The sequence below is a fragment of the Cucumis sativus genome, chromosome 3 (genome assembly GCF_000004075.3).
Source record: "Cucumis sativus cultivar 9930 chromosome 3, Cucumber_9930_V3, whole genome shotgun sequence".
Taxonomy (NCBI): domain Eukaryota; kingdom Viridiplantae; phylum Streptophyta; class Magnoliopsida; order Cucurbitales; family Cucurbitaceae; genus Cucumis; species Cucumis sativus.
In genome coordinates, this window is record NC_026657.2 from 16,688,120 (window position 1) to 16,702,860 (window position 14,741).

At 32.8% G+C, this 14,741-nt stretch overlaps 3 protein-coding genes and 1 long non-coding RNA gene across 8 annotated transcripts; 2 read left to right on the forward strand and 2 right to left on the reverse strand.

Annotated features, from left to right (window-relative positions):
• The first annotated feature begins 1,188 nt into the window (after positions 1–1,188).
• LOC101207757 (30S ribosomal protein 3, chloroplastic) lies at positions 1,189–3,824 on the forward strand. The gene is made up of 2 exons (XM_004145592.3): positions 1,189–1,553; positions 3,312–3,824. Exons 1-2 carry the CDS (start codon positions 1,194–1,196, stop codon positions 3,591–3,593), a joined length of 642 nt encoding a protein of 213 aa, XP_004145640.2. The 5' UTR covers positions 1,189–1,193; the 3' UTR covers positions 3,594–3,824.
• Positions 3,825–4,154: 330 nt separating this feature from the next.
• On the reverse strand, positions 4,155–6,628 carry LOC105434874. The gene is made up of 5 exons (XM_011653067.2): positions 6,150–6,628; positions 5,943–6,046; positions 5,660–5,831; positions 5,449–5,571; positions 4,155–5,159 (listed from the first exon to the last, which is right to left on the reverse strand). Exons 1-5 carry the CDS (start codon positions 6,339–6,341, stop codon positions 4,491–4,493), a joined length of 1,260 nt encoding a protein of 419 aa, XP_011651369.1. The 5' UTR covers positions 6,342–6,628; the 3' UTR covers positions 4,155–4,490.
• Positions 5,105–9,610, forward strand: LOC116402697. Of its 5 annotated transcripts, none has more exons than XR_004215203.1 (3): positions 5,105–5,229; positions 6,575–6,668; positions 7,257–9,610. It is a non-coding gene; the product is annotated as an uncharacterized LOC116402697 (long non-coding RNA). The 5 variants fall into 5 exon arrangements; XR_004215206.1 differs by lacking the exon at positions 5,105–5,229 and having other exon boundaries at positions 6,576–6,668; positions 7,257–7,335; positions 7,557–9,610; XR_004215202.1 differs by lacking the exon at positions 5,105–5,229 and having other exon boundaries at positions 6,536–6,668; positions 7,557–9,610.
• A 2,084-nt stretch (positions 9,611–11,694) lies between these two features.
• On the reverse strand, positions 11,695–12,129 carry LOC116402898 (S-protein homolog 1-like). Its single transcript, XM_031883331.1, has one exon. The coding sequence runs from the start codon at positions 12,127–12,129 to the stop codon at positions 11,695–11,697; it is 435 nt and encodes a 144-aa protein (XP_031739191.1).
• Positions 12,130–14,741: the final 2,612 nt, after the last annotated feature.

Here is a 14,741-nt window from a genome sequence, read left to right on the forward strand (position 1 = left end):
AATACAAGACCTGATACATTTTCAGTAAATTTATTAGTTAGATACAATTCCTCTCCAAAAAAAAAAACATTTGAATGAAATTAAACGTATATTTTTGTTATCTTCGAGAAATAATTGATATGAAACTATTTTATTAAAATAAATCAAATTTTAACCTAGTTCGTGTTGTAGATTATGGATATTTATTTGATGCATACAAAACTAGTTCTCAAACAAGTTATCGATTCACATGTGAGAGGAACTGATATATCTTAGCTATTAGTAAAACAACCCATAATACCCACCTCCTCAAACCATGCTATAATTCTTGCAATTCATGATGGCTAACCGAGAATGTATATGGTTAAGATCGATGACTTAATACATTCAGAAATAATGTGGTTTGTCTTATAATAAACTTCTTTCAACAATCTTATACGAAAACAACACGACATGTGTAACTCAAATAAAAGGAGGTTATATTAAAGACATAAAACAAAACATATTTCACCGAAACTTTTCTATACTCATGATCTTGAAGAAAATAACAACATCACGGTAGATAATTTGACAAACTTATTTACAAAATCATTATCTACTGTAACCTTTGAAAAATTGGTGCACAATATTGAAATTGCAGAGACTCAAAGATCTGAGGTGATATTTCCACAAGGAGTAAATTATATTTTTGTAAGTGTATACGTTATATAAAATATATACTATTTTTCCTTCATTATGATTATTTTCCACTGAGTTTTTCCATATTAAGGTTTTAATGAGACATATTTCATATATGTAATGGGCATTTAAGGAAAGAGATGCTCATTATCGAATCAAGTTTAGTGTCTATAGCCACTTGTCACTTTCTAAATTATCTCACCCACTTGACATGTGTATTGAAGATCTCTTAGTGGTGAAGTAATCCACCACCTACTCGTCACTTTTCCTACGAATAGAGAGGTTAGAGAGGTGGTGGATTTGATATAGGATAGAATTCCAAAGTTGGAGAAAGTGGAGAAATTTGACAACTTTCTTAATATCCAATTTTCATAATTTCTTTATTTTCTTAATTATTTATATATTATATTTTATCAGTTTCTGGGTTGGGCCTTCTACCAATTCGATTAAGAATATTAAATAATGGGCTGGGCTGGGCTGGTTTTGTACTCGTATACCCGACCCGACCCATCTTATCCACATTCCATTAAGAAGAAATGCATATTGCACCTTCTTCTTCTTCTTCTTCTTCTTTCTCTCCATCTCCGAACGCACTCTCTATGATGTTATCCATGGCAGTTCAACTTCAGCCCAATGTTAATTTCTGTTTCAATACCTCCAATTTCACTGCCCAAACCGCTTCAAAACCGTTCAAACTTCCTTTTGCTGTGAGGCAAAGAACCACCGCTTCTTCCTGCATTCCCAACTTCCATACTGTTTTTGGCTTGCAATTGAGGCGCCAGAACTTCAGAACTCAAGAAATCTCTGCTTCTGCTGCGCCCATTGAAGCTGTCGAAGCTGCTTCAGAATTGCTTGTTGCTGATGATTCCGACTCCGTCTCTTCTCCTGTTAAGGAGGTCTCTCTCTCTCTCTTCCTCCCTTTCTATCTCGTCTGATTGCTCCGTTTAGTTTCGTTCGTTTTCAGCAAGTTGAAAAATGAATCCTTGTTTTTTCTGCTGGATGGAGATCGTCTGATATTTGGGGGAGAGCTACCGAAAGTTTGGTAAACAAACAGTACTGTCGTTTCTTAGTTAGTTGAGAGGGGCGGATTTATTGGTGAATTTGGTTACTTGAAAGCTCGTTCTATTTCTAAATTTTTTTTGTTTCTTTTTTTAAAATGTTCTTGCTTTCATTTCAGTTTTTGGTTCTTTTCAAAGAAACTGCTTGAATTCATTGAGATCCTATAGCTTACTGTGGCTATGTATTGTACATTGTTTGTTTGATCGAGTAGTGTTGTTTTCGCTATGAACACATGGTAGAAATTCTGGTATAACGAATTACTAATACTTTGTGAGTAACTTGGAAGATAGGTTCTAACAAGAATGTTGATGTTGATTTTCATGGATCCCTAAAAGTTTATAATTTGAAATGAACGTATTGAAGAAGATCAATTCTCACACAGTAGTTAAATGATTGACGCAGCATTAACATTTAATTGTTAATTTTATTAATTCCAAATTGAAGTTTGAATAAGTAATGAATTAATACTCCTTGTTGGCTGAATTGCTATTTTCTCTAGGTTTCTGGTTATATCTGTGTTATTGTGATTTGAATTGGGACGTGGTTGGTTTTTTGAATGCTCATTTTATTATTGCCTTGCCTTGAGCATTTATTTAGGTTTGGTTTTGGTTTTTTGTTGTTAGGTTTGAGCACTGCTTTAATTGTTAAACTTTATCACTTTGTGGCTGGATTTGGATGTCTCCAAGTTTTGGATATTGTATTTGGAATTTGATTTTTTTAGCTAAATTTAAGTGATATTTTGCTGCTTTTCGAACAATACTCTAGTTTCGTTTTGTGAGATTTCAATTTCATCAATATTTCAGTTTAAATTTCAATTCGATAAAGTTATAACTTAGCCTCTTAGGCTAGTATATGTAGTTCTTTTCTTTTCTTTTCCCCTCCCTTTGTCCATACCTTATGGGGATGCTTTTTGCTTGCTGATTAACCTAGGTTTAGTTTGGATTTGCGTAATCTACCCCTAGAATTTGTAAAGGAATGAGTTGTAGAAATCTTGGTATGTGTAAAATATGTTTTGTTTAAGTTCAACTATAAACCTGTGGTTTCATTTTGTTATATGTATGTAACCTTTGTTGTTGTAGCTTGTGGAATTAGCTAACTGTTGACCTGTGGGATAAGAATCGTAATTTGGATAAATAAGCTCATGTACTAAAGTTTAGTCATACCTCTTTGCTATCTTAACATTCAGCTACACAAATCCAACTTGTGTGCTAATCAAGTCCTAAAGATATCTTTTATGTTACACTAAATAATTTCTAGAACAACTCTAAGCATATGTAGTTTCTTAACAAGTATTTACTATAAACAAACTCATACTTTCCCCACTTGGCTTTACTTTAACCATATTAGGAGTCTTAGAGGTAATCTCCCTCCCTTTGATAAGATGATATCAACATCAAATACTGAAACGGACTGTACAACAGTGAAAATCTTTTGATTCTCATTATTTTTGTGAAACACAATTAAACAAGTACTGGTATTTTGATTTTATAGTTTCCTTTTGCTTTTACAAATGAAAACTTGAGCAAAATAGATTTATCAGGAAGCCCTTCTCTGGCAAATTATACATTTTGACGATTCATTTTTTAATGTTATAGAAACTGGGAGTGGTTGTGAAACCGATGGAAAAGCCAAGGCTTGTGCTAAAGTTTATATGGATGGAGAAGAACATTGGTATTGCACTTGATCAAATGATTCCTGGTCATGGAACTATTCCTCTTAGCCCGTACTACTTTTGGCCTCGGAAAGATGCATGGGAAGAACTCAAAGTCTTACTTGAGAGCAAGCCCTGGATTTCTCAAAAGCAGATGATTATTCTCCTTAATCAGGCAACTGACATCATCAATTTGTGGCAGCAGGGTGGAGGCAACCTGGCTTAAGCTCCAATGTAAAAAGTTTCAAATTTTTTTGATAGTGGTCTTAGATTGTGACTATTCTTGAATCGTACGGCTGTTCAGATGTCCTTTTTCGTATATTCTGAAGTAATTTTATAATTTATAAATGACTCATCTTTTGTTGTATATTATGTTGGTTGTGTAACCCATCTACAGTTCACATTTTCCGTTGAAAGTTTTGTTCATATTCAATATGAAAACCTATTATTTTATGCATTTAGCTGGGGAAGTTTCTGAGAAGTTTAAGGATAATTACATGAAACATTTAAGCTTTTTTGTTGTAATAATTTGAAGCTGAAATGTTATGTTTAGCTCATAGTTTAAACATGTCTGGGTTTCTAAAGCCTGAAGTTGGGAAATAAAAAAGGTTATTTTCTAAAGCAAATATTTGTGTAACAAATTTGTAGGATTAACAGATCCATAATTGTTAATCCCATAATCTGGTATAAATAACTCACACATCAAATATAAGTTTGACTCCTAACCTGAAGTAGAAGTTACATAAACCTCAACCTTTAAAGACACTTGTCTTGTAAGCTTTCTTCCTTCAAGTAAATTTTGCTTTTTGTTTTTGTCTTGTTTTGTATTTTTGTTCATTTTTCATTTGTATACAAGATTTTGTTAGAATACTGAATTTAAGAGAACTTGGCAATATCGAAAATTTCTTTGCTATCTATCCTAGTATTAGTTACATTATTTTCAACCATATAAATGTATTGTACTCGAATAACAATCTCTGAAAATATAATAATGTTTACATGTCTGTCCTAGCAAAATTGTTCGTACCCTTTTATTGAGAAATAAGAAACTACTGATCGTATACTGGGTCCAAAAGTTTCACTACACGTTTCCTTCCAATCTAGATGTGACTAGCCAATAAATTTACTTTGATTCGTGAACTCTTATATCTTCTTCTGAAATTTCTTTTCCACTGGCAACTTCATTATCTGTATTGGTTATCTTGTCGCCGTCTGACTCGTTGTAGAAGATTGAATTTGGTTTTGATGATTGCTCCTTCATATTGTTAACATCTGAATCTTTTAGAGCAAAGGATGTGCTTTCTTTGGCAGGTTCTTTTGGTAACTCTTCTTGATTGGTTTCTTCCATGTCAGCATCTTCATATTGAGAACTGCAACTTTCAAGTTCAACAGGACAAATCTTTTCAAAACTAAATCTGTCGTCTGAATAGTCAATCTTACAGGAAGATATTCTTTCTTCTTTTGTATTAAGCTTAGGTTCATAAGAACTATTCAAATCTGAGCCTTTTCCATTCTTTTGTAGATGAGAGCCATCTTCATGATCTGAATCAATATCCTGTGATTTGGACTTTGAAAGGTTGATTGCAGCTTTAGCTGCTAATGCTGCATAAGCTGCCGATTGGAAGGGTTCTTCAGTGGCACTAGCTACATCTTTAAACTTCTTTGATTTCACTAATTCCGATGCCATCTTTTCACTTGTAATAACTTCATGTAGATCATCTGTGGTGTTTGTGACTTCAGGATTATACAAATCTGCTTCTTTCTTGATTTCCAACTTTTGGTTTTGCTTTGCCTGCAGTTAACAGATGAATTTTTTACTAAAAAGTTAACTTAGGAAGTAGAAGCACTCATTTTCTATCAAGGTGAGGAACATACGGCTCTTTGGTGACACTTTTTCCTCTTCTAATCGCTTTTTCTTAGTTTAAAATAAAGCACCTTTCCATTCAAGCTTATATTTTTTAGTTAGCAATTGGCGCTCCCTTATGTAATCACCTTTTTTGATGTTTGGGGCTCTTCACTATCATATGAATGAAATGTTTCTTTTCATTATAATTAAAAAAAAAAAAAAGATATTTCCTCACCTTGATGATTATTGGTGATTCTTGCTCTAAATGGAGAGGAATGCCATTTTCTGAAGCAATTTCCTTTAGCACTTTCAGTTTAGTTTCGGCACTGGGCTGTTTTGTTGAAAACTTTTGAATCATCTGTAATATGGAAACTGTGGTTATTAAGTGGAGATTATATATTCGAACAACTAATTCGTTTCTTGCAGTTGGTAAGTATCAAACTCACCTTGGTACTAACACCACAGTTGTTGCGTAAATCAATGGCACTGCTTGCAAACTCCGCACCAAACTTCAACTCGAAAATCCGACGAATCTCTTGAAGTTCTGGAAACTCTCCGCACCTTGAAGCTGCAAATATCAGACTCGATATCGCCTCCTTAACTTCGCCAGGGCATTCCCTGCATTTAAGCCGAAAGAGAATCAGAAAAGGTTTCAAATCTTTTAAAAGGCCTGCATCCAAAGTTGACAAAAATGACATAGTGAAATTCTAGGAAAGAAAGGTGACCTACTTGTTCATCTGAAGAAGAGCCACCTTTTCTACGAGAAGGCAGCAGTAATCCTCTATCATTCCAAGAGCATCCAACATGTTATTCTCCTTGATCACAATCTCAACCTGTTCATTAACGTTCACATCCAAGCTCAGCGGTTGGAAAAAAAGAAAAAAATGAGAAGGGGCTGAACTATAGAGTTCTGAAAGAGAGAGAGAAAAAATTTACTCTAAGCTGAGCACGATGTTGGTAACTAAGATTCAACAGTTGAAGAACATCGGCACGAGCTAGGGAGCAACGGGCGCGGTGGTGGTTTTTTAGGATGGAAGTCCTAGAAATGGCCATATTAGCAAGGGTCTTAAACTTGGAAGCCTTCAAATATCTATTCCTTCCCAGTAAAGCATCCAGTTTCCTTCCCATGATGGAAAAACCTTAAATTCTGTTTGCTGCTTGTTTGCCTGTGAAAAGCTCTTGAATGAACTACTTTTTGGTTGTTGGTTGCGGACATTGCCTGTGTTTTATAGGGAAGATGCATGATTAACTATTTTACCAACATTCACATGCATAATTTATTTATTTTTTCCTTAAAGCAGGTCAGAGAATTGGCTCCCATTATTGACTTTGAAATAGGCGTTGATTAGTGAAATTTCCAGGCTTTGAATGGTTCAAACAGAATTGACTATGGAGGTATTAGCAGGCGGCTTTGGTCTGGAAAATGACATTACTTGGAAATGGGAAGCTTCTGAGGTATTATGTCCACTTCTAGTCATTATGAATTACTTCTCCTTTAATCAACTCATTTAATTGGTGAAAGGTGCTTTCTTTTTTCAAATACTTTTTGTTCTGCAAAAACGTTCAAATAGAATTATTCAGTTTTCTGTTATATTTTGTTGTTATGTGCGTTGAATGGGTTTTAAAAGAAATATTTAATTAGTTGAGTTTGGGAGTGATTTCAGTATAAAATCATTTTTGTCATGTCTTTCTCTAAAATTGTGATCTTTGATTATCATGAAAAAGTGATTTCGGATCAATCACTCTAAAGGTGGTTTTTGTTGTGGGAATGTCACTTGTGAGTGATTTCTTTTTTTTACAAAGACTATTATTTTATATTGAAAAAATATTCTCCTATTTCACTTTATTTTGTACTAAAATTTTTAGAATATATAATAGATCTATTTTGTTAAAATTTCTATTATCTTACCAACACTCTTAAACATTGCTTTCTATTGATCGTCAACAAAAGTTTTACTTAAAGTGACATTTATTTGTACCCAATTGAGAAATGGGCCCAATTCGGGTATCCCACACGGAAAACATTCTGTCTTTTATTGTCAGGGCTTGTTCCTATACAACAAATAAAAAGAAAAAGGCAGGCAAATTTCCCTATTCACAAATCCATTGAAAAAAAATAAAGGTGAGATGATATTGACTGGCTTGTAATATGATAAGATTCAATGGGTTTAAAAATTGAAGTTTTCTTGCAAAAGAAATGTTCATTTGAGAGAAAATTGTTCATGATTTTGTCGAAGTCTACGTCTTTGATTTTGTAAAACCCATTTTCGTACTAGATGTAGTAGAAAGATTTGACCACTTTGCAAATCTCCACTTCCACTTTCTGTTTGAGTGTGACTGTAGAACTTGTTGGAAATTGGCTGAAGAAGATTCTTAAAAGAACAGTGGAAGGACGGAGCGAGAAGAGAGAGAAGGGAGATACAACAAACCTCCTTTCTGGGTGTGTAAATTCTCAACCAAATCTGTTTAATTCAAAGAACCATGTTTCATACCCAAATTACAATGAGTTTTAATCCTATTTTAAGCTACAAAACTTACCTTAGCCACTCATGACGTGCTGAGATGACTGTCACACCCTTCAAATTCACCTACTTAAATTGAGATGAGATGCAACTAGCAAGAGAAGTGTCAACAAGGTGACACTCCACACCAAGAACGCAACTTGAATGATTCAAGGCATAATTTTCCTACTCCCTGCTTAGCTTATCACTTAGATGCTTTTAGCACATTTGAAAATTTAAGTTGAATGCTAAAAATGCTCAATGTGATGGATAACAATGAATGCACAAAAACTTCTCATTTTATTTACTCAAACACCCGTTTCAACTCTACAACTTGACACTAAATTTTAACTTATTACAATACGGTTGCTTCTTGTCATTCGTCAGCTTACCTCTACCCCTACAAGTTATGCTAGGTGTTTGTTAACTTTCTATTAGAGTTCGGTAAAAAAGTACCGCATAACTATAATGCTCCCGAATACACGTTATTAAGTGATCCCGTAGAAACACATTTGGGCTCTTGGTGAACACGAAGGAAACATCCTAAGAGAGTCGGGCTGACTCTGTCGAATCACTCATAAAATCTAGCCACACATGCATAAGTAGGTGGTGATTTCGAGAGACACCCATATGGTACGACTCTAACCGACAAAGTTAATAGAACAACATAGCCTATACATGTAGCATATCATAAATATCATATCTCATCATAATGTATCTCAATCATTGGATATCTCAATCATAACATATCTTATTAATAAGATATCATGGTCATCACATATCCCAGTCGTGTGTATCTCGGTGTCTATGTAGTCATCAATATCAGTCATCCCTAATAGTCACATCATGCATCATAGTTACGATAATGCATAATAAGGTAAAACATACATGCCCGGCCTTTATTCTAATGCTGGGTCAAAATAATCCTGCAATCAAAGCAGGTCCTAAATAGTAAAAGAAACTAAAATTAATAAAATTATCGATTGGTTATTGAACCCAAAATCAACTCAATTCAACTTACCCAAAGTTGAGGTTGAATTCCCGTTCAACCATGGTTAAGGAGAAATTCGTGGAAGTTAATTCTTTTAATTTAGCCTATTACCCTTCAAGCAAAAAAAATCCAAATCAACTTAATTAAGGTCCAAAAATATAACAATTGACGTGTATATCTGACACCATCAAAACTCACCCCGAATGGCTCAATATAGGTGAAGAGTGGGCAAAATGGTGCAAAGTAGCTCGACTTGTTCGGATGGCTCAACCTGGATGGAAGGATGGCTCAGATGGTGGCTCAGACGTGAGAAGATCGACTCGAGTGAAGAAAGAATGGAGACTCTTCGGCTTCACGATGGCGGAGAGTCGCGGCGAAGATCCACACGTTGGATCGAAGGAAACTTGGCTGGAGGCTTCGCTGGGTGGAATGCGACGGCGGAAGAAAGATGGAGCTTAGCGGCGACAGTGGCGCACAACGGCTCGCGAGCCAAAGATGAACGCGCGAAGACTAGCTTCGTTTGTGCTTGGACGGTGGTGAACATAGTCTGTGGTGGTGCGACCTTTAATGGAGATCGGTGAACGGAGAAGAAAAGGGCGACAACTAGGTTTTCAAGAGAAGGAAGATCATATAGTTTCCTTCTTTTGTTTGCACTAGTAGGGGTGAAATCCGGTTGGGTTGATAGACATTCTCAACTCAACCCATATTTTCGGGTTATTTTGGTTGGCAACCAACTCGAATAATCTGATTTCCAACCAAACCGGTTGTATTTGTTTTTTTTTTCCTTCTCTTGTTTCTAGTTACATTTAAATTGGATTGTATAAGCTTGTTACATTTAAATCGGGTTGTATAAGTTTGTTACATTTAAATCGGGTTATATAAGTTTGTTACATTTAAATTTCAAACATACATAATTCAAAATTTTATAGAACAAAATCAAGGTAAGCATTTATAAGTTCAAAGTTACAAACACAAATAAATTCAAAATTACAAATATAAATAAATTCAAAATTACAAACACAAATAAATTCAAAGTTCTTAATATACATAAATCCAAATAGTATTTATCCTTCAAATGTAGTCCAAATTTGATTGACAATATCATCTCTTACTCGGGCCATTTCTCTTAGATGATGCCGACTCACATCTAATTCAATTATATTAATTTGCAAATTGACTCACAAATTTTGTGTATTTTCAACGATCAATGATTCATTACTAAAGTCATTGAATAGGTCATCTTGACGATCATTCATTCAAATATAATTCTTAATTATGCAACATGCTATTGATATATATTTTTGTGTCTTTATCGAATACAAAGTCATTTACTTAAGAATAGAAAATCGAGCCTTCAACACACCAAACCAACGTTCAATGACATTTCGAAGTGTAGAATGTCGATAGTTAAACAAATAAAAGTAATTGAAAAAAAAAGGAAAAAAATCCAATAAAAATAATTGAGAAAATGAAACAAATGAAACAAATAGAAATAATTAAGAAACGGAACAAAAGATAAACTTTTTTTTTTTGTTCCTATTAATTCCTTATCAAATAGAAAATATTTCTATTTTTTTTAGAACGAAAAACATGGAACGTTACCAAACACTCCGTTTCTGAAAAAATGAAAACATAAACAGAAAAAGGAGAACGGAGAACGAAAACGTTACCAAACGGGTCCTAATAAATTACTTATTATTACTGATAGATACTAATAGACTCTAATATTAAAATTGTTTTCAATAGATGTCTATTAATGTCTATTATGAAATTATGAAATATTTATAAATATTTTCAGCCCATTCTATGAATTTAAAAAAAAAATGCATTTTTAAAAAACAAAATAAATTAAAATCTTTACCAGCTATAACAAAATTTTGGATTTCATCAATAATAAAAGTTTATGGACTTCCATCAAATATATATCTAAGATGATGGATGGGCAAACTTGGATAAGTTTGTGTTGAAATTTTGATACGACGAGACAATGCAAATACCGGCATGCTTTTAATTGTTTAATTTTTGTAAGTATTTGCATAATTATTTAGGAGAACATATACAATTTTATTAATTTTATAGGAATGGTGGGTATGGGTGTGAATCAATTTGCTTCGACAAAATCTTTAAAATTTTCATGGAAACAAGACGAAGTTCAACGTCAAAATGAACGCAATAATAAGAACTAAACTTGCAACTTCTCTATATTTTTATCTTTGTTTTCTTGAAAGGCTTAAAATTGATTGATTAGCCAAGTAAACCTAATTGATGCTAGTGAATGTTTGTTCAAAGTTTGACTATACTCATTAAGATGCATGTTTTTTCATTATACGAGAACAATCAACACTTTCTACTTAATTTTATTTTAAATTCTTAGCTTTTCATTTGTGTGTGGGAGGAAGCAGTGGAATAAGAACGATATGTGACTATTCGTGTATAATCGATCAGATCTTTTTAATTTCCATGACTTGTATTCTTTTATGAAAATATATATATGCATTTTAAAAATCCAACCAACTCGTATAACGGATATAACTGCTCGATTAATGACTTCAAATATTAGTTTGTAAATACGTTTCTTTCTTCAAATTAGGTTTTCACCTTTTCATAAACAAATATCTCTCTCATTAAATTTTTTTGTCATTTTTATAAAGTCACAAAGTTGAGTTGTTCGTTGGATCTTGTGAGCTAGATGTTGCTTAATTCTATAAGACAGATAACCTATATATCCAGTGAGTTCTTGAAACTTAGACATTAGAGTGAGTAAATCAAATAATTTAAATCGACAATATTACTTATTTTCTGTTTTACTTTCTTGACCCCATACATATTACAGATTTACATAAAAGGAAAAAAAGAAACAATTTAGACAATATATATAAATATAAATATGTAGTGCTCGGATCTAAACAATTTCAGTTTTTTTATTAAATTAAACATCAAATGGAATATATTATTTTTCATTTGTTTCACATCAATCAATTAACAAAGCTTACTTACCGATCCACCATTTGTGAATAAATTCATCACGATTAGCGGGGTTGTTTTTCAAATAAATTCCACCATCTTTAGCAACCCAAATACAAGTTGCTTCAGGCCCACACCTATCACGAAGCCAAGTGTTACTCCATGACTCAGGCCAAAAGACTTCAAAAGAGACGTATGCATCTGACTTCTCCAATGTACACCAAAACAAAGTTGTTCCCCAAAAGTTTTCCTTAAAGCTCCATTTATAAGTATCTCCATGTTTAACCAAATGATGATTTCCCAAATCATCATTCTTTGATTGACAATGCACATTCAAATCGAGGTGACTAAGCCCGTTTATGATCGAAACTGACCAACTCGGGACTTGAGCCCCGACCAAAGCTGCTGTGGCAAGCCACAAAACCACCACATTTCTTATCATCATTTTCCTTTTAACCATGGACACTTGGTTTTATATATATATATATATATTTCTTTGTTGCTATTGATGTTTTGGCATCTATATATGTGGGACTAAATATACATACTTATACTTATAGCACAGTCAAGAAATTGAAGAAATTGAATGTTAGGGTTTCAATTATGAGAAAAAACGTTAATCTCGTGCATTAAATTTTCCTCTACAGTTATGAAATGTTATCAATGCGTTAGTAACTGTCATGGAGTTATTAAATACTCAAATATTTGGATTCATATAATATTTTCACGTTAGTCTTTGTATAGAAAGTATATAACTTCACCTAAAATTGTGTAAAAAACACATTAGCATAAAAGAATTAACACGAACTTGATGGGTTAACATAAAAGTTATCCATAAATGTTCATGTTTAATAATAAAGTTCAAGATACACCACAATCTAAACCTACAAAAATAAAAAACCTAATTGTTTTTTTATTAAATAATATATTATTATTATTATTATTTATATATATTATATTATTTCAGGTTGGGTTGTACCGAATTTCTCAACCCTCCAACCCGAAAAAAAAAAAAAATAATCCAACCCAACCCAACCCTTATAATATGGGTTGAGTAGTCTCGATTATTCGAGTTCAACTCATATTCTTAGACCTTTAGCACGTGGAACGAAAAGAAAAAGAATTAAAAAAATCATAATAATAATAATATCAATAATATATTTTTCTTTTTCTTTTCCTTCCTCTTTTCCAATAAAATCTTTCTTTCTCCATTTAATAATTTACATCCTACCAATCTTTTACTTTTTCCCCAAAATATAAAAATGTAATAAATCCTATTTTCTTTTTCTCATTGAATTCCATCAACTCATCTCTCTTTTCATCTTTTCAAAATCAAAACTTAATAATTATATTATTTCCAATAATATAATTATTTACCTTCCATAACCTAACTAATTATACATATATAATTCACCAATATCCTTAAATCTCACCAAATTAAAACACCAAAATCATTCAATCTTTCTCAAATCCATAACAATACCAAAAATTTCAATTTCAATAATTAAATATTTTTCCAATAAATACTTAATTAATCTTAATTTCCACAAATTCAAACAATTCTCTTCAATTATCTAAAATAACACCTAAATAATTCCATCATAAATTAAATTCAACTAATATAATTAAATTTAAAATCACCTTAATTTTTGGGTATTACCGTTAAGCTCAATACGCTCTTTTTACGCATTGACTGACTTCATTTCGTCGTGCAGTCATTTTCTATATGATTGTCTTTACCCATTATGTGCATATAGTAGCTAGCTTACTGATAGGAATAAGAGTAATGATTTACTTGCAAACATAACATACAATCATGAAACTTTAACTTGAAAACATAGCATAACAACTTTTTTTAGGACTGGAACTTTCTTATAAACATTAAAGTGAAATATAACATTACAAGACATCAAAACATAAGAAGTAAGCCTTTAAGATCTTTAATCAACTTTGGAAAATCACTTACTATAATTCCTTTCCTTAGAACGCCTAGCTTCAAATCTCCTCTTCTTGCCTAGTAGCAGTTCAACTGTACCACACTTAGCTTTTCCTTAGCAAAATATCAGACTAGCCTCCTTCTCTTCCGTCCTTTTGTCTTATATATACTATTCCCAAATTGGATTAGTCGTTCTTAAACTTTCATGAGCTTACAAGCTCCTGCTTAAAGTGCTACATGTGTAAGTTTAATGTTTCTCTTAACCATGCTTAAACTTAGCCTTACACGTAAACAGTTGTCAAGTCAAGATTAGACATTCCCTTGCTTGCTATATTCTTGTGTTGCATTAAAACGCCTTCCTCCTTGCGTTATTAAACAAGAACAGATTCTTCTTCACGTCGACAAGCTTCAATGCGAACATCAAAATGCCTACTTGTTCTCAAAATGCTTAAATCCTCAAAATACTATCCTTTAAACACATTTTTCAAAATCCTCCAATCACATCCCTTACTTCCAAAGTGACCTTTCCAATTAAGACTCGAGTCTCATATTAACGTTCCTTAATCTTACCATCTCAAGTCCAAAATCCGAATCTCCTAACAGGTGTTCGTCTTTCATTCCTTACCTTAAGCAACTAACTTCTCTACCCAAAATCCCATAACATCCCAAACTTCACACTTAACTCATTGCCAACCTTGCCAATGCCAATCTCAGTGCTTCTTCTAAAAACTTCACCTCGTTCTTCTCAATTTCTCACCTCACCTTCAACTTCACCTCCTTATCTTGGTATTAACTCTTAATGCATTGAGATAGATGTAACAATAAGCCTTAATGTTGCAATAAATTAAAAAAGGATAGATGTATAGGTTTATCTATGAAGCACAAACACTCTTTTATAAAGAGAGTAACAATGTAAGACACGAACACATGAGGACATGGACTTGACACATTAGAGGGCACGCAAGAAGGGACACACTAGAGGGCACGCAAGAACGAAGACACTTGCACTTTTTAATAGTGCATTTGAAAGCTATCATAAATAGAAAATTGATAAAAGATTTACAATTCATACAAAGATGAATTGTAATAAATTTGGTCTATTATTGTTTTTTTTAATACACAAAGTAAATAGTCTG